We start from the raw sequence: 22,818 nt of genomic DNA, 5'->3' as shown, positions 1-22,818 counted from the left end.
GTAAACAAATGCTTAAAGAAAATTTTAAAGTTTTTCATTGTTAGAATTTGGGTTTTGGGGCATAGTGGGAGGATCATGCAAAATTACTGCCTTTCATGTGTCTTAATGAGTCCCGGTTTAGGAGGACATGCCTCAAGACAACACAATTTAAAGGAGTGATTAGATAGTTTAAATCTAAGGAGGCGTCATCGCTTCTTGCTTCTGATCTCAGAATGATAGTGTACGTTGTTCAGAAAGAAATCTTTTTCCTGGCAACTTTGTTGTTTAGAATGTGTGTGTAAAGTATTGAAAAGCACTGAACACCTTTGATCATGTTTCGAAATATGATCAAAGGAAAAAGGGGAAAAAATAACTTGGATAATGTGCACACTCATTTGACTTCTCTCAGAATTCCAAAATCTCCACTGAACTTTTTGTTCAGGCTCAATGTAGACAAAAGTCTATTTTTATGTCCCTATATCTTGAATACTGTTTTGAGAAACAAACACCTTGGTTTCAGGCTTTTAATATGAATTTTGACCTTTTCTGCATTCACACTTAACACTAATAAGTCTTTCAACAAGCAGCCAAAGCATATCTTTTTAGTGAAAGATAACATAGTTCCTTAAGCTTCTAAAATTGTTGGATACAGTTGCATACTGTGGAAACTCAGGATGGATAGTTATTGCCAATGTGTACTCCTCACAGCTTGTCAGGCATCAGGACATTAATCTGGCATTTCTTTCCGAGAGGTGAAAAAGACCAATGTCTTCAAATAACAAATTGCCAACAGCATTTGCAAGATCTTGTAGGAATAACCATTTCTATGGCATCCTCACAGCAACCTGTCTATCAATCATGATCTTTATAACTGATTTGTAGGTTACATTCTTTGCTCCTGAAACTGATCCTATTGAAAATAATGGCAAAACTCTCATTAGTTTCAGTGAAACCAGATTTAGCCTCAGTACTGCATAGATCAGTACAGCTGCACTAAATACACGGTGGAGTAATTGTACTCTGTTAAATTTTAATACAAACATGTGCCCTATAAAATAAAGAACCCATGCAGGCTCTTCTTAGGGTCTTGTTTGGGACTTGATGCCGTGAAGATAATTTCTTGAAAATACTCATTTTATGCCTCTTCCTCCTCTCTCTTCTTTCCATACCACAGTGCCCAGGCTTTGCAGACCATGTTTCAGTTAATGACTCCTAAGCAAATGTATGAGCACTTCAAGGGGTATGAATATGTTTCACATATCAACTGGAATGAGGATAAGGCGGCAGCAATTCTAGAAGCCTGGCAGAGGATGTATGTTGAGGTAAAACTGAAAATAATGTAGATACCATACTATAAAGTCCTGTTAAGATCCACTGCTTTCTGTCACAGCTTTTTACAATATTTTTTCAAGGAAGATGCTTAAACCAGAGCTGAATCATTGCCTCCCAGTTTTTAAGCTGATTTCCTCCCACTCCAATTAAGAAACTGCTTGCTTAGTCACATACAAGAAGCCATGAAGGCTTTGCTCCTTGCTCTCTGGGACTGAGAACGAACCAAAGACCTAGCTGGAATTTAAAAGCTTTTGATTAGTGTGGTTATTCTAAAGGTGTTTGGAAAGCATTAGAAGCCATGGGCTGCTCTCCCAGTGGCAGCCAGGATGGGGAGGCTATGTGACTGTGCCTGGTCTCCATGTCCCAAGTGCTGACTGCTGCTGCACTGCTTCTGACCTCTGGGAATGGTCAAGCAGAGGAAAGAGGAATGCTCCAAAGAGATCCCTGGCCTTGGGTTAGAGGCAGAATACGTGCTGCAGCATAGCCATGATGAAGTTACGAGAAGAGGTTTCAAGTTAGATGTTTAGAATGGCCTGGGAATGCAGTAGCTGTTCCTGAAGGATGCATATTCTTGTCTGATAATCAGTAGCTTGCAAGAAATAATTACAAAACACATTGGTGTAGTGTCAGCATCATCTCTGTGTAGGGTGTGGGCTTTTGCAGGAACATGAACACAAAAGTAGTTGATTTCAGATATGTGCTGTAGAAGATAGTAATGTTTTTTTTCTTTAGTTACACCAAGTTTTATTTTTCTTTTCATAGGTTGTTCATCAAAGTGTTGCACAAAACTCTACTCAGAAAGTGCTCTCCTTTACTACAACCACTCTGGATGACATCCTGAAGTCATTTTCTGATGTCAGTGTTATCAGAGTAGCAAGTGGCTACTTGTTAATGGTAATAAAATGAATCTATTTCATTTTCTCTGGTAGTAGAGCAGGGCTTAAGTATCTGCTTTGTTACCTGTCAGTAGTCCAGAACATTTTAGGCATACTTAAAATAAAAACTACATTTTGTAGACTTTTGCTTCAGACTTGTCACCTGTTCCTCAGTGTAACATCTGTGATGTGTCTATTCTATTTAAAAATATTTGTAAGGATGTGTATTTTGGGTGGGGAGAGAGAGCTGTTAAAGAATAATCCATTCTAATATTTTGCTTTTTTCCCCTCCAACTCCTTCCCCTCCCCCCCTTGCTTCAGCTTGCCTACGCCTGTTTAACAATGCTGCGGTGGGACTGTGCCAAGTCTCAGGGTGCCGTGGGGCTGGCAGGAGTCTTGTTGGTTGCACTCTCAGTGGCTGCAGGATTGGGCCTGTGCTCATTGATTGGAATTTCCTTTAATGCTGCCACAACTCAGGTATTTAGGAGGCACAAGTCTGCTATTAAATTACAAGTACTCTGTTGGTAAATGAACACAACTGAAACTTAAGGGGGAAAAAGCTGCAGAAGTATTTTGGCTCTAGATTTTTACTTGTGCCTTTCTCCTATTTCATAGCTATATGCTGTAAGAAATTAAGTGATCATGCTACCAATTGATATTAAAAAAGGCAGGTGTTGTGTAGTTTGTATAGTTCCTGCATTCTGCGTTACTTGATTTTTATGTGTCCCAATATGAGTGAAAGTATCTAGTTATACATAAGAAGCTGCAAATTTTATCTTTACGTCTGAGTATATCAGGATGTTCAAATTCTGAAAATGTTTTGAATATAACTTGAATTAATATCAGATATTCTTTGTCAACCCAAAACTTGAATTACTTTTGATGAGATTTTGTACCTGTAAATGGTACACTGCAAGCTTCTCAGCAGTATTCCAGAATAAAAGTTAACAGCTGTATTGCATCCTTTTGATTTTCATTTTACCCTTGGATTTGTGTACAGTGTAATGTAAAAGGTGCTTTAATTAGCCATTTAATGGCTAGCTGCATGGAAGATCATTAAAAAAAACTTACTGGTTTTTGTTTGTTTTGTTTCTCCCCCAAGGTTTTGCCTTTTCTTGCTCTTGGAGTTGGTGTAGATGATGTTTTCCTTCTGGCACATGCATTTAGCGAAACAGGGCAGAATAAGAGAATTCCATTTGAGGTAATGACAAAATGGGGATTTTGGGAAGATTTAAAAAAAAAAAAAAAAAAAAAAAAAAAAAAGCTCCATATAGTAAAAGATAACTGTATCCAGAATTAATTAATAATGATTTTAAAACCCCACTTTTTTCCTCAGTAGGCTTTCCTAGGGTCTGGAAATTTGTATTTCTGTCAAAATTGGAAACAATGGGCAATACATGTGATCCTAGAATGTTTTGGAATGTTCACAGTCTGTTAGGCTTTTTTTTTTTAATAGTTTCTTAGATTTATTTTGTCTTGAAATTTTGATTTATAGCTATCATATAAAGGCTAATTTACATAATCTAAATTCTGCCCAAAATTTCTGCGAAAGTTGATCTAAATTTAGGAACAAACTGCAATATAAGTCTGACAATTAAGTGATAGAATTATTTTAATGGAAGAAACCAAAAATGTTAAGGTGAAAAGAAAGAGAAGGAGGACAGCTTAGAAAGGAAACATTTATTTTTATCTCTATCAACTGTTACCTTCACTTATTTGCTATGGTCTTAAATTTATTTTGAATATTTTTCTGTTTTACTTTTCTGATGTTTATAATTGACCATGACATTTCAAAGCGTACATAATGTATTAATGTTATGAAATCTAAGGTGTCGTCACTTTTATGATCCTTTCCTTTTATTGACCTTTTTACCCTCAGTCCAAAGTTTCATATCCGAAGTACAAACTGTTTAAAAGCAATGTATATTTGCCCATTCTATTTTGTACAGGCAATGTCTTCCATGTGCTCTTTCCAGCTGGTCTGGCATGCAGCCACCACAACCTCACTCTACTATAACCTCCATATGCTTCAAAATAGCTTGTTGGGTTGGGAAAGGGTCATGTGTTTATCATGGTTTTTCTCTGCACTTCTTGTGTGTGGTCCCTGGGGTTTAGGTTGGTTTTTGTTTTCTTACATACGTCTTCAAGATGTGTAGCTATGTTATGCCCCTGTGCTGTTAATACATGCTTTTTTTGTCTGAAAAATGAGAACACCAAGTGACTGCACTGGTAGAAAATACATCGTACTTAATTACGGATGTATTTGATAAAATGTCAGTACTGATTTAGTTTTGTGTTCTGAAGGTAGAATCAGCTTTGATAATGTTTTCAGCCCTCAAAAAACTTGAGCACTTCATGTGTCATCTGCTTTTCTCCTGAACAGTTTACTTAGTATATTGCTTATTCTCACGTGCTCTCAAATGCACACTTGTATTCAGAGTTTCACTGTAATAATTTTTCACTGTTACCGTGTTGTATCTGTAGAATGACTCCTTTGTTTGCAGGACATCACTTTATTTGCTTGACTTCTAAGATGAGTCACTTGTTTTGCAGGACAGAACAGGTGAATGTTTGAAGCGAACAGGGGCAAGTGTAGCCCTTACATCTATCAGCAATGTTACTGCTTTCTTTATGGCTGCCTTAATCCCTATTCCTGCTTTACGAGCATTTTCACTCCAAGTAAGTTTACACGCTGTTTTGTTAGCTCTTTCGCATGGTCCTATCATGGAAGGCCAGTGATGATACCAGTTAGTGGTAGTGTTAAAGTCTGTGTTTAATGCTGCTGCAGTTCACTGAACCAGTATGTGGCCGCTGTTTACCATAGATCTGGGTAATAACAACTGCTGTCTGTCCTGGATTCTGCTCCTCCCATTTCTCATGGAAATGAGTCTCTTGCATCCTGTTAGCAGGTGAAAGAATACGCCGTCCCATCACAGCTGCGTTGAGTGCAAAAAAACCAAGATGTATGCAACTAAGAAGAAACAAGTCTCCAGAAAGATACGCATTCTTAAGTTGAGAGGAGTAGACAGTACCATAGTGTGTACTGTAACATTACTCAGTAGGAATTTAATTCTTTCATTTGTATTTGTCTCATTTGCTGCCCTTAAAAACTATTAAAAAAGTGCAGTGACAGCAGCAAATACGCATTTTCCATACTATTACTGCAGTGGTTTGTACTGCCTTACTCCCAATGTCATTTTAGCAAACTTGGAGAAGACTTCCAAGAATTCCAACTGCTTTGAAAGAAAATGTGAATTTTATGTGCTGAACCCTGTGTCACTGGCTCTCCTTTTCTCTCTTTGTCTTCTTATATTTGTTTGTGATAATAACACCAATACACCTTCAGGAATATGAAATACTAAGGATGCTGGAGAAAACTTTCTTCTAAAAGCAGGGGCTCTTTGGAGAAAGCTTTGGGAGCTTCTCTCCTGACACAAGCAATTTATGGCACTGTCTGACCTTGGTGCAGAGCAGGCAAACTGTACTTTTTCAGTAGTCATTTTCTTCCTGCTGTAGTCTGGTTCTCCAATCATTTTTCATTCTCCTTGAGCCCTTGGCTATCCAGAGAGCCCTTGGCTATCCAGAGGAAGCAAGGGCTGTGCTTTTTCTTAATACATGTGGCAGTTACTGCTGTTTTCAGAGATTTGAGTGTGCTTGCATTAAGCTGTAAAATGGTAAACTGTTTGCAATTGCAGTTACATTACCAATAAGCATTAATAATTTCTTTACTATTGCCTTCTTATTAGGCAATTCGGTAGTGAATAATAGAGAAAGTAAAAGCTTCATTGGCTTTCTGCATTGTTCAGCAAATGTCTGTGGCAACTAAAACTAGATCCTTAGTCCTGAATGATTAGCAGTATTTAGCAATGCTGATTTGCCAAAAACTAGATGTCTCTTCTGACAAGTGATGTGACAGTGAATTGTTTTATTTTATGGCAAAGACCTGTGTCGATATGTGTGTGAAGGAGTGTAACATTTCTTCTGTTGGAAGTTATTCATGTATCCTAAATCTGTGGCCCAATTTCAGACGTTCAACATGTACCTTAAACAGCTAACAGGATACTGGAGATCTTCACTAGGAATCAGAGAAGGATTCTTTTGTCGGGTTTTGTCATACCTGTCTTTACAGAAGTTGCCCTCAGACTAAATGAATCTCATAAAAAGTACTCACCAGAGGTGGGCCATTTTGTCATAATCTCATGGCTAAGCTGTTGAGGGGGAGCCACCAAAATTAATTCTTTCTTATCTGATCAAATTTTGCTCCGCCTTTCTCTGTTCTCACTCTTCACATCAGACCATGACAGGGTGCCTTTGGAACATATGTGGAGACATATAACAGCTAGAATTGTTACTGTAATCAGAGTAGAAGTTAACTATACCTTTCCTAAAGACTCTTCTTTTTGCCTGCTGCCATACTGTACACTGAGTCACTGAAAGTTCAGAAAATGAAATCTGCATAGCAAAATGACAAACAAAAAGTTTCTAGTGAGATTTCAACATACTCATGTATGAACATGTTAATATTATTCAGAATAATTCGTCATGATCAAAGTCCTTTTTAAGGCAGTGATTAATATGGAATCTATGTGTAGGAACATTTTAGTGTCCAGAAATTAATGTTTGAATTGCTCAATCTTTTCTCACACGCCTCTGTAATTTGTCTTTGCTTGCATGTAGTAACGCCTTATATGTATATAAGAGATGGAAAGGCATGCAAAAAAAGGGCAGCTGGAGACCTGTAATGAAGATTTATTGATGCTAAAGCAATATATATAACTGATATGTATATAAGTTAGGAACCACTAAAATAACATGCTTTGTTCTTAGAAAGGAACATCTATTACTTGCTTTGCCTGGCTTCACCAGGTAAAATAAAAATCAGGTGATACATCAATCACAGCATTCAGAATCAGATAACCATGGCAGATTTTGGTGGGTGGTCTGTATTTATATATGGCTTGCTTTATTTACAGTCGTCTTCTTCCTTCTCCCTCTTACTCAGGCTTGTTTATACAAGAAGTCCTTGCTGTCTTTGATAGCTTCCTAGCAAGAGTTTGAAAGCAATGAAATACTGCATTTACTTTTCACAGATGCTGCCTTCTTTTCATCTAGATAGTGAATTTTTAACAGATGGGCTTAAAAAAAGGATTGCTCTTGACCTTGTTTTGCTCTTCATTCACTTTTCTTAAGACATTGCAAGATAATTGTCAAAGTTTCTATAACTTTTGAGGCCCAGTATCTGTAAAATAACCCAGCTGCTGCAGGAGAATAAATGGTTTCCTGCATCTGCCAGCCCAAGTTTTAGTTAGAAACTCACATTTTGCATATCAATGCTTTCTTCTTCCTTGGCCTCTGTTCTGTTCTGCCAGCTAAAGCAGTTCATTGATACCTCTTGAGTTGTTCATTTACTTTATGGAACTCAAACACTGCAAGTCTGATGCTGTCTTGGGAGTTCTTAGGATTAGCTCTGATGCATTTCAAAAAATGGAAATAAATCCTTTTGAAGGTGAGATTTTTAAAATTAAATCCATTAAGCAGATATAAACTGGTTTAGCTTTTTTACCATCTTATTTTTTTTTCATTTTTTGATCTTGTTAGCCCCTGGGTATTTAAGCCATTTTAGGGCTTTGAGATGCTGAACATGTCCCACATACTCAGTCACAAGAATCACCTGTTAGAGTGCTCAGGACTTTGAAGAAGTGGGTTCTGAGTTTTCAGATGTGTTTCATTTCTTAAAATTGTGGAGGAGGAGAACATTATCGGAGAACTCCACTGAAAGTTTTTGAAGTTTGCAGTGGCAAGGCAAGGCAGAGTGTAACTACTGCTGGGCTGAATTCTTCCCTCAGACAGACTGTTCAGAGACTGTTATGGAATAGTTCTGCCCGGGAAAGAGGAAAATTCACCTAACTGTCGCATACACCAGAAACTCTCCCCCCTAACAGCAGAGGGCTGCTGTAGATTCACTAATGAGCAGGGGTGGAACTTTTCCCCATAACTTAGCAGTAACTTTTTTCCCTCACTGTAAGCATGATGTTTTTTTTCCTAAATGTAAAAGTGCACTACCAGGTGGTGGTGGTGGGTTTGTGGAGGGAAAGAACGTAAGTTCTTAGGCTCATTCAGGTATCTTACTATGCTGAAGTGGTTTGTCCCCCTCCTTTTACCCATGTCATTTACCTTTCCCTGCTCCTGACGTGCAAATTTAACAAGCAAAATTAAAGCCAAAGGGAAAGGGGGTGTGTGGGGTGTGTGTGCAAAGGAGGATCAGGGTCTGGACGCTGGCAGGAGGGAGCTGCAGATAGAGAGCAGTAGGGTGGAAGTTTCCTTGACAGACCTCCTCCTCTGTTCATCAACTCTGGCTATACAGCACACTCATTCTCCTTGGGTGGGCTGCCGGGAATGGCACATAGCAGCACATACCTTCAGCAGGGCCCCAGCTTGCCAGCCTGGCTCATGTCTCCTGTGCTGCCTCCAGCACAGACTGCCATTCTTCTGTCTCCGTTAACAGTTGCAGCAGCAGTAATATTTTTAGGCTGTGCATTATGGAAAGATGCAAAAAGTGGAGCATCTTTCTCAGGAAAGTGACCAACATTTTTTTCTGATTAATGGAAGTTTTTTTACTACTCTCTGATCTCATTTCATTGAATGCCTTCATTTTATACCACTAAGTAGCCCCCATTTTATCCTTTCTAGGACTAATCTTGTCTTTGTTGATTTCTTAAGGAAAAGGTCTGGGGCCCTTTCAGTTTGACCATTTGTCTTTAAAGGGGTGAGAGAAGGTGCCCTGTCCCCCAAAATCCTAAGCGTGCTCTCAGCTTGGGTGCTGCTGACAGGTTGCCTGTACTCTGGAAGCACTGCTACCACAGCTTTTTCTTTGTGTTTTTCTAATCAAAGTAATTGTTACAGACTGTGTGTACTGCTATGATCACGTTCTCATACATTCCCATTCCCAGCCACCACATGTCTGTGTGGTATTGGGAGGGGAGGTGGTGACTGGCGCATCAGGTCAGAGATTGAGTCACTCCACAACAGTTCTTCCTTCCCTCCTCTTATCAAGTCACTGGGGGGTTTTTGATGGGACAACAAATTATAATTGATACAAGAACAGTATTTTCTGTATTTAACTGTGAAAACTGAGAACTATTACATCCTTGAAATTCTGGGGAGGTAGGTGAAGGAAGGACAGTGTACAATATATAGGAAGCGTGGTGTTAAGCACTAGGGATCTATGTAAGTACAAATCAGGAGAGAGAGCATTGTTTAAAAATATTTTAGTTGCAGGGTTAGTACATCAACATCAGAATGGCACAATGAAAAATGTAGTAGTTCTAAAAAGGGATGCCATGTTAACAGGCAGATTTACTCTGTGTCGTTGGATTAGTTTCGATGCTTCCTAATAAATCACATATGACTATAACTTTAATGGTGTCTCTACCATACACTTGAAGTATTAGTTTTCAGGTATAGTGGCATTTGAGATTCAAGGATGTTGGGGTCTACAGAAGGAACTGATAAGGCATGAAGTATTTGCAGTTTATGGAGCAGGAACAGAGGACTTGTTAGGTTTGCAGCGATGTTGGGAGGAGTAAGAATTACTGACTTAGGCCTTAACTGTTTTTTCCAAAACTCAATAAATTTTAACTGATTCTTGATAGAAGATCTCAGTTAGACACAGCTAATTATTTATGTTATATGGGTGATTCAACCTTCTCTGGTTTAGCAGCAATAAAGAAAGCAGTTGTATGATCTAGGTCCAACAAACACCTTGCTTGCAACAGCAGCCATTTGTTTTTCTGACAGATTCAATTAATTTTGGAGAGGATCAAAAGGGAATCACTTAATTTCAAAGTCTTTACCTTTCTGTGTGGGTATTTATAAATCATGAAATAGTCATTGGCTCTTTTCTCTCAAAGGTGGCTAAATACTAATTTGGCTTTAAGTACTAGGTAAGTTCTCTTTTAGTAGTTAGGCCTACAGACAAGCAGCAGGATGAAAATCTTGATTCAGGCAGGCTGAAGACAACAAAAGAGAAACGCCAATAAACCACTTTTGTATACTTATGATTGAAGTTACTAGGAGATAGCTACATAACTGGTTAATTCTGTAATTTTCAGAAAAGAAAAAACAGTATCTAGTCTTTTTATTATACTTTGACAGTTTCAAACCCCTAAAAATCATTCAGTGTGTTAGTACTTTGGTTTTCACAGATAAATAAAAAATTTCACAGAAATTAAAAATTGTATTATTTAGGTAATTTGTATTGTGTATTTGACATGGAAGTAATGAATTTTTAAAAGATGGATTTTAGGTATCACCTTTTCTGAGCTGCCAGTTTTGAGGCCTTATTTTTCAATACCAAAAGCAGCCATTCATTTTGGAAAAAGGGCCTCTTTGTATCAGGTTTGTTTTTGTTTTTTTTTAATTTTTGTAGCCCAACTTTTGTTCTTTTTTATGACTGTTTTAACCTAAGTAGTTGTTACTTCAGAACTTGCAGGTGGAGGCACTTGATAGTTTATGTGAGTTCCTTAACATGAAATTGGGCTACTATTGAGATTGATACTGCTTATCTAATGGATAAAATATAAGGATTTCAGGCTTTTTCTTTTTTACCTGTTGCCTCTTCTACTCTTACAGCTATCTTCCAGTCCCATCTGTGCCCAGACTTCCCCTTTGTGATGGCTAGTGCTTCTAACAATTCTGCATTACAAATAAATGCTATTAATAATAATGATAGATGCTGCACCACATATGTTTATGGAGATTCTCTGGGAATCTCTGTGTGGGAAAGGGTTTGAAGTATGGTTTGAAAGGCGGTGGGCGGGGAGTTTGGGTTTTTTTATTATTTAATGTTCACTTTACAAATTAAACCAAGTGTTCTTGTTCCAATTTAAGACTGATTTTGGTAGACTGGCTCATTAATCAAGCTGTATTAAACACAAGCATATTAGATGTAGAATTGCTATGTGATGTTGGGTTAATTTTGATTCTCCTTTAAAAATAATCCCTGATAAACCCAAAATGTTGCTCTTTTTGAATTTTGAGTACAACAAGTATGTAATACTTTACTAAATAGAGCAGTTTCATTAAAATTTACTTAAACCATTATTTCATCTCTGATTTAATAATGTGCTTAAATGTTATTGTGATGCTTAAATTACTTCAGATCTTTTAAATGTGAGAACTTCAATTTTAGTTCCAGGTTTGCTTTTGCTTCCATTTTTTTTTTACTGTGAGACTCTAAATATAGCAGAATCTCATGCAAAAGTACGATTTTTTGACTCTGTTTTTTCACTTCAGAAATCATCACCACATTTCCAGGCACAGTTGTATTAAAACAATATGAAGTTTATTATTAAAATAAATTAATTAACTACAGTAGGCCTACCATAATGAAATGGGAATGCAAAAGAAGTATATCTCCCAGTTTCCTCAGGGAAAAGCTTGGAAGCATCTGACAAGTTGACATGATAAATGAGTGAGCAGTTGAGAACTGTAAGGAAGTTTTATGCTTCGTAAAGCTGATGCCTGACATGAAGCTTGGTAATGACATCACTTCTCTTATGATTGATCTCTAGGCAGCAGTTGTGGTGGTGTTCAACTTTGCTATGGTTCTGCTGATTTTTCCTGCTATCCTGAGTATGGACCTTTATCGTCGAGAAGACAGGAGACTGGATATATTCTGCTGTTTTACAAGGTGAGAACATGTGATAGGTTGATGTATGAGGTGCATCCTTTTTGTGGTTACCAGTCAGTGCTACCATGCCTTGTCAGGAGTGGGAAGTCTCCACTGCAGTGGGGTCAGTATGTTATGATTTCTTTGCTAGTGACCAACTTCCATTTGCTACCTTGTTTTTTACCTGACTGAGGAGGAAAGTTAAAATACGCCTGTCTGTGTGTCTCTCTCTCTCTCTCTCTCCACACGCACGCACACACGCACACACGCGCGCGCGCACACACACACACACACTTTTCCCTTGATTCATATGTATGTTCAACTGTTGGGAGGACAGTTTTTTAAAAGAAGATAAAAGACCCATGGTTTAGGAATATCTTCAAGTATTTTTAGAACATTACGCGATGCTGCAAGCTGTCCAGTGCTACTATTGGGTAATCCTGGAAGACTGTCATTAACTCAGGGTACTGAGAAGACTTACTTACAATTAATTGCTGTGTGCTAATTTTTATGCTTTTTATGCCTTTAAACTTAAATAGATAAGCATAATGTATAAACTATAAAATGATTTCCCCTTAGCTGAGTTTTTCGTAGGACTATGAGGAATGGTCAGTACCATTACAGACTAATGCTTGATAAAGTTTCTGTTACAGCCGCAGTACTAATTTGGAATAGTAACACTGCCATTCTGAAGAGTGTATACATAAACTCTTACATGATACACAGCCTCCTCTGAGCATAGAGTGGGGCAAGGAGGAGTCTACTGCCTTCAGTGGAGCCACTGCTTAGAAATTAAGCATGTTTTCTACCTTAGTTTTTGCTTTTGCCTGCCACAAAGAGGATCCAGCTACATTTCTATACGTGTACTCCTTACACACTCTTACTGTCATATCCAGGATGTGGAGAATCCACCTTCAGTCATCTTAGCCTTTTACACCCACTCAGGAGCTTACATTTTAATTTTAATGTCAAAGAGAGAAAGCACATTCCTAAATTTGTTTTTGAGGGAGTGGTTAGAAACAATAGATCCCAAGCCAGGATTCCTGCTTTCTGATTCAGTCATAATTTCAGTGGATGGCCTCATGTGCTTGAATTTTGGAGCCCTGATTCTCAGAAATACAGGGCAATCAGACCTTCCATTTCTTCCCTCATCTAAACTTGCACTAAATGCGTATCAAAATTGAATTTGGGCTCATTTACATCTGAAGAAATGCAGTGAATGAGAGCTTGTTTTTTTTAGGTAGGCAACATTCTGAATTCCTCTTGGTTTTGTAGGATTTTTCCACTTGGTGAAAAACCTCTGATACTATTTTCTATCATCAATTGGTCATTTCTTATTTACAGGAAGAGGTTTGTCTTTGATAAAACTTATTTTTGTAAACCAGGTATCTATTAATGTCTTGTGTAGACTAAAATAAAGGGAATACTTCAGTTACTTCTGTAATTTTGTTTCTTCATGTTGCCCATCCTTCCTAGGAATTAATCCTTGCATATGTTTACTTAATTTTTAAAACATTCAGTCAGTGTATGGCATGTGGTTTCAACCTGCCTCCCAAAAGTCTGAGATCTTATCCAGAAGTCCCAAATATTATTTAACAGTTATTTTAATAGTTCTAAACAGAAGAACTCAGTATGTCATGTGTTTACATTCTGATCTAAATAGCTTAATTCCCAGCATGGGCACGTTGATGCAAACTCACATACATACTGTGCATTCAGACTGGGTGCAGCTACCTGGGTATCGACCTGCAGCATGTTTAGTTAATGGTGTGGTGTGGGTAAATGTCGGTGTCTTCAGAGGAATGCTGGTTCCTTCTTTCTTGAGCATAAGAAATGTGCATGTATTCTCAGAGGCCTACACTTTGAATCATGTAAGTGTTTCCTAAAGGTGCAGAATAAACTTGCATTGAAGTATTATATTTAGTTAATACAAACCATCTAATAGTAGTAAAAGCCATCTCAGATGGAAGCGGGTTATCCTATCTAGTCTCATTGAAATAAAGATCTGTCTAAATGTGAATGGATGTTTTTCTCCTGTCTTACAGTCCATGTGTCACTCGAGTGATTCAGGTTGAGCCTCAAGCATATGCAGAAAATGACAATACTTGCTACAGTCCTCCACCCCCGTACAGCAGTCACAGTTTTGCACATGAAACTCAGATTACAATGCAGTCTACAGTGCAGTTGCGCACAGAATACGATCCTCATACGCAGGTGTACTATACCACAGCAGAGCCTCGTTCAGAAATATCTGTGCAGCCAGTTACAGTGACGCAAGATAATCTTAGCTGCCAGAGCCCAGAAAGCACAAGCTCAACGAGGGATTTGCTTTCCCAGTTCTCAGACTCCAGCATGCATTGCCTTGAGCCACCCTGTACGAAGTGGACACTCTCATCTTTTGCAGAAAAGCATTATGCTCCGTTCCTCCTAAAACCAAAAGCTAAGGTAATCAGGGAACTGTTTACCTGTTTTTCAAAAATAGACTTCTGCCTTGCCCAGTAATAAAATTATCCTGGCAGTGGTATTAAATATAAGGAAGAAACAGAATTATTTTGGAATAACAATTCTTAATAATTTTACAACTAATTTCATACTCTAAAAGTTTGTCTTGCGAGTGCTGTAGAGACATACTGTTCAAATACAAGTTACCAGTGAGGGTTTTGGTGACTTTCAGTAATGTAAGCTTATGAATAGTGAAGCTAAAGCCACTTTTAAACTTTATTACGATATAATTTTCTCATCCATGATACAGAGCTCCTTTAATAAAGCACGAATTAGCTTAGCCTTGTGGTGTGTATGTGTATGAAAAAAAAAATCAGAAATAAAAGCTTTAAAGTAGACTGATGGGTGTTGATTTTGAACTTGGCTTTGTAGTGTGCCAATATGAATTGTTAGTTTCTTCAGAAACCTAAACCCAAATGCATTTCCGTTTTCTGTTGCAGATTGTGGTTATTTTTCTTTTTCTGGGTTTACTGGGGCTCAGCCTTTATGGAACTACCCGGGTGAGAGATGGACTAGATCTCACAGACATTGTACCACGGGAAACACGGGAATATGACTTTATTGCCGCACAGTTCAAGTACTTTTCATTCTACAATATGTATATTGTGACACAGAAAGCAGATTATCCAAATGTCCAGCACTTACTTTATGAACTTCACAGAAGTTTCAGCAATGTGACATATGTTCTGTTGGAAGAGGATAGGCAGCTTCCCAAAATGTGGTTGCACTACTTTCGAGACTGGCTGCAAGGTAAGAGAGAGTCGCATGATTTTTTTTTTTTTTAATTCTACAGTAGTAGCCACTTGCTCACAGTAGTAATGCTTCCCTCTCCAACTATAGTCACATGGTTAAAGACTGCAAGCAGGAGGGAGAATGCGTAGGTGCTGATCTGAACTCACACATTGACTCACTGTTTCTCCAGCAGGTCACTTAAATTCTTTGTGGCTAAGTTTACTCCCCAGTAAGACAGTGTTGAAGCTTTATGAGATTATGTCCATGAGAGTCTACCTCATGCCATTAACTCATTAGCAAAGCAGCTAATGAGGAGTTCTGCTTTATAATCAATGGCTAAATATGGTGCACTGTCTTGGGAAAATAAATGTTTGCTGAGTGTTTTGAGAACAGTAAATGAAAAGTCCCCATCCGGTGATGTGTTTTGGCACAGGCTTAACTTTCAGCACATGAGTGATCGTGTTGGCTTCAGCTGGGACTGCTGGCATGAAGAAAATTCAGTGTGGCTTAGGTACTTTATTGGATTGGGAACTTAATATACATTCTAGATTTCCAGTCAAGTATCCTCACTTTTTCAATGGTGCTGCTTTTTCTGTGCTGAAGGGTGACAGGGTGAAGAGAAGGCATGGCCTTTCAGGTACTGTGATGATAATTATATTGAAGTCAGTTTATTAAATACTATAATTACACGTGTTGAGACAAATAACTGTTTTGTATTTAAATAATACATAGTACTGTTACATCTCAGCAAATTTAACAGCAAATATACCCTGCCCAGGAGTACTTTTGTCCTGCCTTGGTCTTTCTGTTGGGAGAATCTCCAGGAAGCTTTTGCCAACAGAAAAATAAATCATGCTGACCTAGTAAGACTGTACATTTTAACCTTGACTGTTTCTAGAGAACCAGTGCAGCCAGTGATTCTTAGAGAACATTTAGGTAACTGCCAGTATTTGGGTTATTTTATTTCTTCTGAAAATATGTCGGGCAGTATTAGGAAAGCAGATGCATCTAAATGACACATCTAAGCAAAATGATCAAGTTTCCTGTGTGTTTAATGCACTGATAAATCATGAAGTGGTATTTCAGCTGCTAGCTCTGGGTTTTTTTAATGGTTTTTGAATATATTTGATCCATTCATTACAGTCTCCTTACTGGAAGCTTTATTTAAAATATTTTGCTCACATAAGCATATTGAGCTGTAAGGGAGGGCTTTACTGGCAGGAATAAAATTCAGCATAGCTTAGATGTTTTGCTGGATTTGAACCTTACTATACTTTCTAGATTTCTAAGCAAGCATATTACTACATGCTTTCCTAAATTCTCTTGTACCTCTGCTGTTTTATTTTATATCTTCTGCAGATATTTTTTGTTGTTCCAAAACAGTAGGAAAAAATGCCTGGTGTCTCCCATTCCTTTCCCCCTGCCCCCAAACCTGTGAGGGAGGTGGAAATCTTGAGACCGTGTTCAGGATCTTCACGTATTAGTGCTGAACCTGAGCACAGTCTGCCAATGATAAAGTCAGGAAGAGGTGCCCTTGGATCTGCTCTCTTGCTGGTTTCTCAAATGCTGGAGGCTATCCCACTTGTTGTTGCTCCCAGGGGAGCTCACATTCCTATTGCTGCTCTCTCAGGCCCACCACATACTTTCCTGAACCTCTTCCACTTTGGATGCCTCCTGGTCCGCTTTGTAATCACCTCCTTGTGCGAAGGACTGCCTGTGTGGCCCTGGCCCAGTGCCAAGTGCCTGCACATCTCCTCCTCTGTGCTGTATGTCCATGTGTGTATGTGACCTTTCCAGATCTGCTCTTCTCTTAGGGGTGTTCCTATTCTCTTCTTGCCCATAGTTACTCTTCCCCTTCCAGGCCACCTGCCTTTCTTCCTCGTCCTCTGCTTTTCTTTCGCTAGAGAGGCTGTGAGTATTTCTGGTACCCCGGATACACTGACTGGGTGCATGAAGCTAAAATATTATACTGGAACAGCCAGGGAAACTCCAGGAAGCAGTGATTTGTGGTGGTTCAAGTGGATGTGTCAGCCCTGTGGCAGAAGGCTCATTGCTTGGCCTGTCTGTCACCCACAACTTTAGAATTAATCATTATGATTACTAATTAGCATTTAGGACTGTGTCTGTATCCCTTCTCCCCACCTTCCCCAAGAGGGGCACAACTAATACAAACCAGCTGCTTTGTAAAGATGCAGGGCTGCCTTTGCAGAGTGTGACACTGCAATCACAAAGCCGTAAAGAAGGAGGATATTGCAAGTATCAACAGAAAAAGGTTATGTTTTAAAATGGTACCGGGCATTGATGTAACAGAGGGGAACTATTGTTATACTAAAACCAGCCACACTTGTCATGGTTAGGGAATTATCTCAAGGTGCAGACGCTAGTAGAATAATACCTGATTATAACCAACAGGGGCTAATGCAGAGGGAGTAAAGGGGAGGGAAGGTGAAAACAGAATTTACAAACAAGCGACACTTTTAGACTGAATTCAGGGAGGGTCCTCTGTGAGATGGGAACAGTTCTACTGGTGCATTTTTACACACTGGAGGAGCAGGATAATCAAAGTAGGCACAATGTTGAACTTCATGGCTAATTCCTGACGACTTCACCGGGAATTCGGTGCTAGAGATTAATGGCTTAAGATGGCCTTCTGACATGCACGCATTTGTCTGGCAGAATGAGGGAAGCAACAACATGTGAACAAAATCATTTTTCATCAGGAAACCATCCTTGGGTCTTGGCCATACTTTTCTCCGCGTTTACTAGCAGTGGAGTGCCTTCAGCCTAGCACACTTCTTGCTTAGAGGTTCCCTGACATTTTGCTTTCTGGTATCATACCATGTTGGCATATTTTCTGGTACTGAAAATGCAACAGAGGAAGAGTTAACACCAGTCATTTGTTTAAACTGGAAATGTCTACATTATTTTTGTAAGTGACTGAGTGTAAATGAGGTAGCTTGAATTCCCTAATGGCTTGTAATTAGGCTTGTTTTTGCAAAGGATAAAATTATCTGGTGTTTCATGTTGTCAGCTATTCACATGAGACAGCAGGGATTCCTTCCTCACCCCCATTCCTGCATCCCACATAATTTTAGAGGATTTCACTTTCTTCTGAAGTGTTAAGCAAAAAAGACTGCTGATAACGAAAATCCCATATATAATTTTTTTTTAACATACCCTTAATTTTTATAACTTTTCTGCAGAAAGAGGTCAACAGGTTAATTTTATTGTTCTGCCCAGAAATATTTAATTAATCCCATTATAAAAGAGTAAATGTCTTTTAAAACCATTGTTATGAGGAGTTTGTAATGGAAGTACTGTTTGCTTTGAAAGCAGCAATTTCAAAGTGTTTTGGAAAAATTTAATTATTGAAATTTTTTAAATCTTCAGCGATTAAGTGCAACCGATACTGGTTTCTTGGTATTCTTTCCGCAGACTTTCAGTTTCAGCAAGGTCAGTTAGAAGGTAACCCAGAGCGTAGTGGTTAAGCCAGCTGAGGAATAAAGATGTAAAAGGGAGCGGAGTTTGAGGAATGACCGACCTGGTGAGAACAGGAGGTGGGGAAAGATGTGAGAGAACTGAGTTTTCACCTGCTGTAGTAATGTTAAAGGTACATGCCCTTTTTATGTACCTTGCAGCCACAAATTGCAAAAAATGTCAGATGCCTACAGATACGTCTGTTATTGTGTGGCTGGAGCTCGCTGACAGGAGTTGGGTGTTAGTCTGAAAGCTCTGCCCCACATGCTATCGTAGCAATTGGTGTGCTCCTCCTGCTGAAGAACCATTTTTACTGTAAATGAAGCTGTTCTTTGGTGGTGGTCGTCTTTCCCACATGCTTTTTTGACATCCTTCTCTTAACATCCCAAAGTCGTCTTCCACTTGAGTAGTGCAATAGTACGGATGCTCTTACCTGGCTGCTGAGAGACTGACACGAAGCTGAACTTGGCACCGAAGGGATGGGTTGGTATTTTTGCGTGTCCTAAGCACTGTTACCCCTTTGTTGAGGTTACCAGCAAACAACGCTTTTATAAAAGGGGCCTTGAAGTCCTTTGGTGATGCCAGAAAACCTGATGGCAAATTGTCCTCCTCCTGGACATGGAGGGCTGCATGCAGAGATCTGGCAGGCAGGTTCTTCCATCACTTGGTTCTTGGTCTGTTGGCTTCACGAGTGGCTACAAATTGGCAGGACAACATGGGAGGCAGTTTTCGAAGGGAGAGGGGATGAATTTGTAAATGGGAGCAGGTACTTTGCCCCGGGGGTGGTGTCAGCCAGGTGCCTTTTCTCTTCCAGTGCTCTTATCTCTGTACAGCTGCAGCTAATCTGTCCAACCTGTAATAATGATTTTCATTACAGCTCCTCAGCATAGCTGTGAGGTGGATCGGTGATTTCTTCCAGCACCACTCCCCTGTCCTTTTCCTTCCCTTCCCTGGACATGCCGTTTGTCATCTGGTTGCACAGAGCCTCCTTGTACTGGGCTGTGGCTTCCTGTACTAAATCTGATCCAAATTTGTGCTGGAGGTATTCCCTCCCCCTTGAAGGGTGGCAAGGAGGAAAATAACAGTTGAGAGTGAATAGGTGTTGGCTGTGATCTTTACATGTGCTGGCAGCAGATCCTACAACTTGTATTAGCTGCACAAGTTGAACAGATGGAACAAATTGACAAAATTGTGTTCACTCACGCTGTGCTCGAGGAACAGCTGAGTTGCTGTTTGAAGTTGAAAGTTTGAGGGTGGTTTTTTTTCCCCTTGTAGTGGAATTTCTGGTTATATCGTAGAAGCTGTTGCCTCGGTGCTCTGCAGTAGCCCAAAACAGTTAATGAGAGCGGTGTGTGTTCTCCTCTGTGGCTCAGTGCACTTGGCCAGGGTTTTGGTGAGGCAGAGGGGAGTATGGAGAGTGTTTCCCTTCTAGATAATGGACTGAATGCCTCCTCTGGTTTTAAATCCACAGTAGGTGGTGAAGTTGGATCAGGGCTGAACTCAGCCCTTTTTCTGTTCTGGCACCATCCACATCAGGGTAAGACTTAAGCTTTGTTTCAAGGAGACTGTGTATGAAGGAGATGGTAAATGCAAATATGCTTATGGAGCTTCAAGTGTGGCGATTCGGTAACTGTGGTTCATAAAGAAAACCACTTTTTATTCTAGACAAGCTTAACTCTTCCCCATATACATCTCCAAGCAGAGCGCTAGGTTGCTTTCAAAGGCTCTGAGAAGGACACTGGACCAGAGGGTCCTAATCCCATCCAAGATCTCCTTGCCTTTAGAGGAAGCTGGTTTACACTAGTGTACATTATATCTGCAGCTTGCTAGCTCAGCTTTGCTGTCCTGCACAGCATGGAAAGTCTCTTGAGGCTTCCCCCTTGCACTTTCTTGCTTCCTCTGCCTTTCTTTGGGCAAAATACTGGACATCCAACTGGTACTTTTATCTTCCCACACACTGACAGTTGAGTGAGAACCCCAAATTTAGGAGGCAGCAGGTGGATGATTTTACTCTGATTCAGCTATGCACAAGAGTCATTCTTTATTCCTGCTGAAATTTGTGTCTAAGAGTGATTGCTTACCTGCTTGTTCTGTCTTCCCCTTGCCTCCCTTAACTCTTCAGGACTTCAGGATGCATTTGACAGTGACTGGGAAACTGGGAAGATCACTTACAACAATTATAAAAATGGATCTGACGATGCTGTTTTGGCTTACAAACTCTTGGTACAAACAGGCAACCGAGCAAAGCCCATTGACATCAGCCAGGTACTGTATCAAAGTCTGTACTGGTTTATACAGGAATACACAGGTTGTCAGGAGTGGGGGAGATGCAAAGAGCATGTCATAGTCTCTTTTTTTCATCTTGATGAATTGAATGCCTAGTTACACCTCAATGCATGGCCTCACTGACTTTGCTGAAGGCACTTATGAGCTACAGTCTGGCCTGTGTTGCAGCGTGTTGAAAATGAGCACTGGGGATACCTGCCCTTGATTATTACTGATTGGCCTGTGTTTGGTGCTGCTCCTGTGTCAGACACACTCAGTTTCCACTGAAATTGTTGTGAAAAATGCTTTGCTGCATCCATAGGTAGATGGAGCCTGGTCCTGTGCCAGACAGAGCCAACATTAGCCTTGTTGCCCCAAGTTGCATTCTTTCTGATTTGAATCAGATTGCCTTATAGAATTGACCTGTGCTCAGCATTCTGCTGTGGCTTTGAGTCTAGTGTTTGCAATTATTTGGTTAGTTCCACCAATTTGTGCAAAAGATAACATTTAAACAAAGGTGTTGATGAATGATAGTGGAAAGCAACTGAAATCATTACATGCTGTATCATATTCTTGCACCATCATCATTAAATACAGCTATACTGTTGCAGAATTAAGAATGGCAGTTGGGTGAGCTGCCTAAATAAAATGTCTGAGGTTCTTTTGCAAGGTTATCACAGCATATGACTGCTTTTGCTGTAGCTGTTGGTAGGTTGAAATGCGTTAGGTCTGACTCCTTACTAAAGTTAGATTTCAAACCTCTAAGAAGAAATTCTGCCATAACATAACTTCTCTCCTAGAGTCATCGACTCACTGTGCTTTCAGGCAGAAAAATAGTCTTTCTAATGAGCTTCTTGGCAGATCTGCTTATTGTCTTTCTTTTTTCCTGTCATTAAAGGTGACAGATTTACGGAGTACATTGTTCAAAGTTACTATGGTGTGTAAAATGCACTGCTCTATAGCAACATGCAGCATGCTGTCAGGTCTGAATGAAGCTTCAGCTATGAATTAAGCAAAGAAAGGGAGTTGAAGAGAAAACCTTAAGTGAGATTTTGTTTAGCAGAGTGTACCAGGTACGCTGTGGAACAAATGCGATTGGACTGCAGCTGCTGATACAATTTCCTGTGCCTGGGAGGGAGAAAAGTGTGGTGCACCCACAGGGGCTGAGTGCTGTACTGTGCAGTTCCAGAGACAGCTTGAAGACATACAGTTGTTGCATATCCTGTGGACTAATTGAATCCAGATCCTTGGAATCCAGCTTTTTTTTTTTTTTTTTAACTGCTGTCACTGTTGTTTCTCATTTCATTAAAAAGACCTGAAACTGGAGCTATGCCAGAATTTTAAATAAACAAAACAAAAAACCCCAGTAATACTTTTCACCCACAGAGTCCTCTGTCAGAGATCTAGCTGTGCAGGATTTGGCTACAGAACTCTAGAAGTGTACCACTGCTGTTTACCCCACAGATGCATTTGCCCACAGTGACCCAAATAACACAGGGCACTCATCTGCTTTCTTGACGCTGGACATTTTCTGAATACATAGGTCATAGGAGGCAAGTGTTAGCAAAATTTATACAGATGTTGTTTTATTTTTATAGCTCTCCTCCATTTACTGGGTGGCATTTCCTTCAGTGTTAACAACAGAGGTTAACTGCACACAGACATGTATAGGGACTCTTGCCAGGTTTTCTTTCCCTGTCTTTAAATATGTTTCTCCAACTTGGTTGTTTTTCACTCTTGGCTGTAGCTTTCAGAATTTGGATTTAATTGGTTCAGTCTATTCTGGAACCATCTGCTGATTTCGTGGTTCTTGTAAATACTATATGAGTACTAATTTATAAATAGTCACTTTCTACTGTTACTAAGTTTTTAGATTTTGTTGTTGTTGTTGTCAAACAATAGTTTACTGTTAAGTCACTTCCGGTGAAGACTCTTTTGTGTTTCCCCTCCTGTATGTGTGTTGCATCTCCAGGCCATTTGTTGAAA

At 39.5% G+C, this 22,818-nt stretch overlaps 1 protein-coding gene across 4 annotated transcripts in view; it reads left to right on the top strand.

Annotated features, from left to right (window-relative positions):
* The window catches only part of PTCH1 (patched 1), a 74,720-nt gene that overhangs the window by 33,842 nt on the left and 18,060 nt on the right, over positions 1-22,818 (top strand). For 3 of the 4 annotated variants that reach the window (XM_027808425.2, XM_005441379.4, XM_055699261.1), the window contains exons 8-16: positions 1,154-1,301; positions 2,074-2,205; positions 2,508-2,663; positions 3,289-3,387; positions 4,740-4,865; positions 11,759-11,877; positions 13,902-14,301; positions 14,799-15,108; positions 20,690-20,832. In XM_027808425.2, the coding sequence (XP_027664226.1) occupies positions 1,154-1,301; positions 2,074-2,205; positions 2,508-2,663; positions 3,289-3,387; positions 4,740-4,865; positions 11,759-11,877; positions 13,902-14,301; positions 14,799-15,108; positions 20,690-20,832 (1,633 nt within the window). The remainder of the gene's footprint in view (positions 1-1,153; positions 1,302-2,073; positions 2,206-2,507; positions 2,664-3,288; positions 3,388-4,739; positions 4,866-11,758; positions 11,878-13,901; positions 14,302-14,798; positions 15,109-20,689; positions 20,833-22,818) is intronic. The other variant, XM_027808426.2, reaches the window with a different exon arrangement.

Source organism: Falco cherrug, chromosome Z (genome assembly GCF_023634085.1).
Source record: "Falco cherrug isolate bFalChe1 chromosome Z, bFalChe1.pri, whole genome shotgun sequence".
Taxonomy (NCBI): Eukaryota; Metazoa; Chordata; class Aves; order Falconiformes; family Falconidae; genus Falco; species Falco cherrug.
This window is presented reverse-complemented; position numbering and strand designations above follow the sequence as displayed.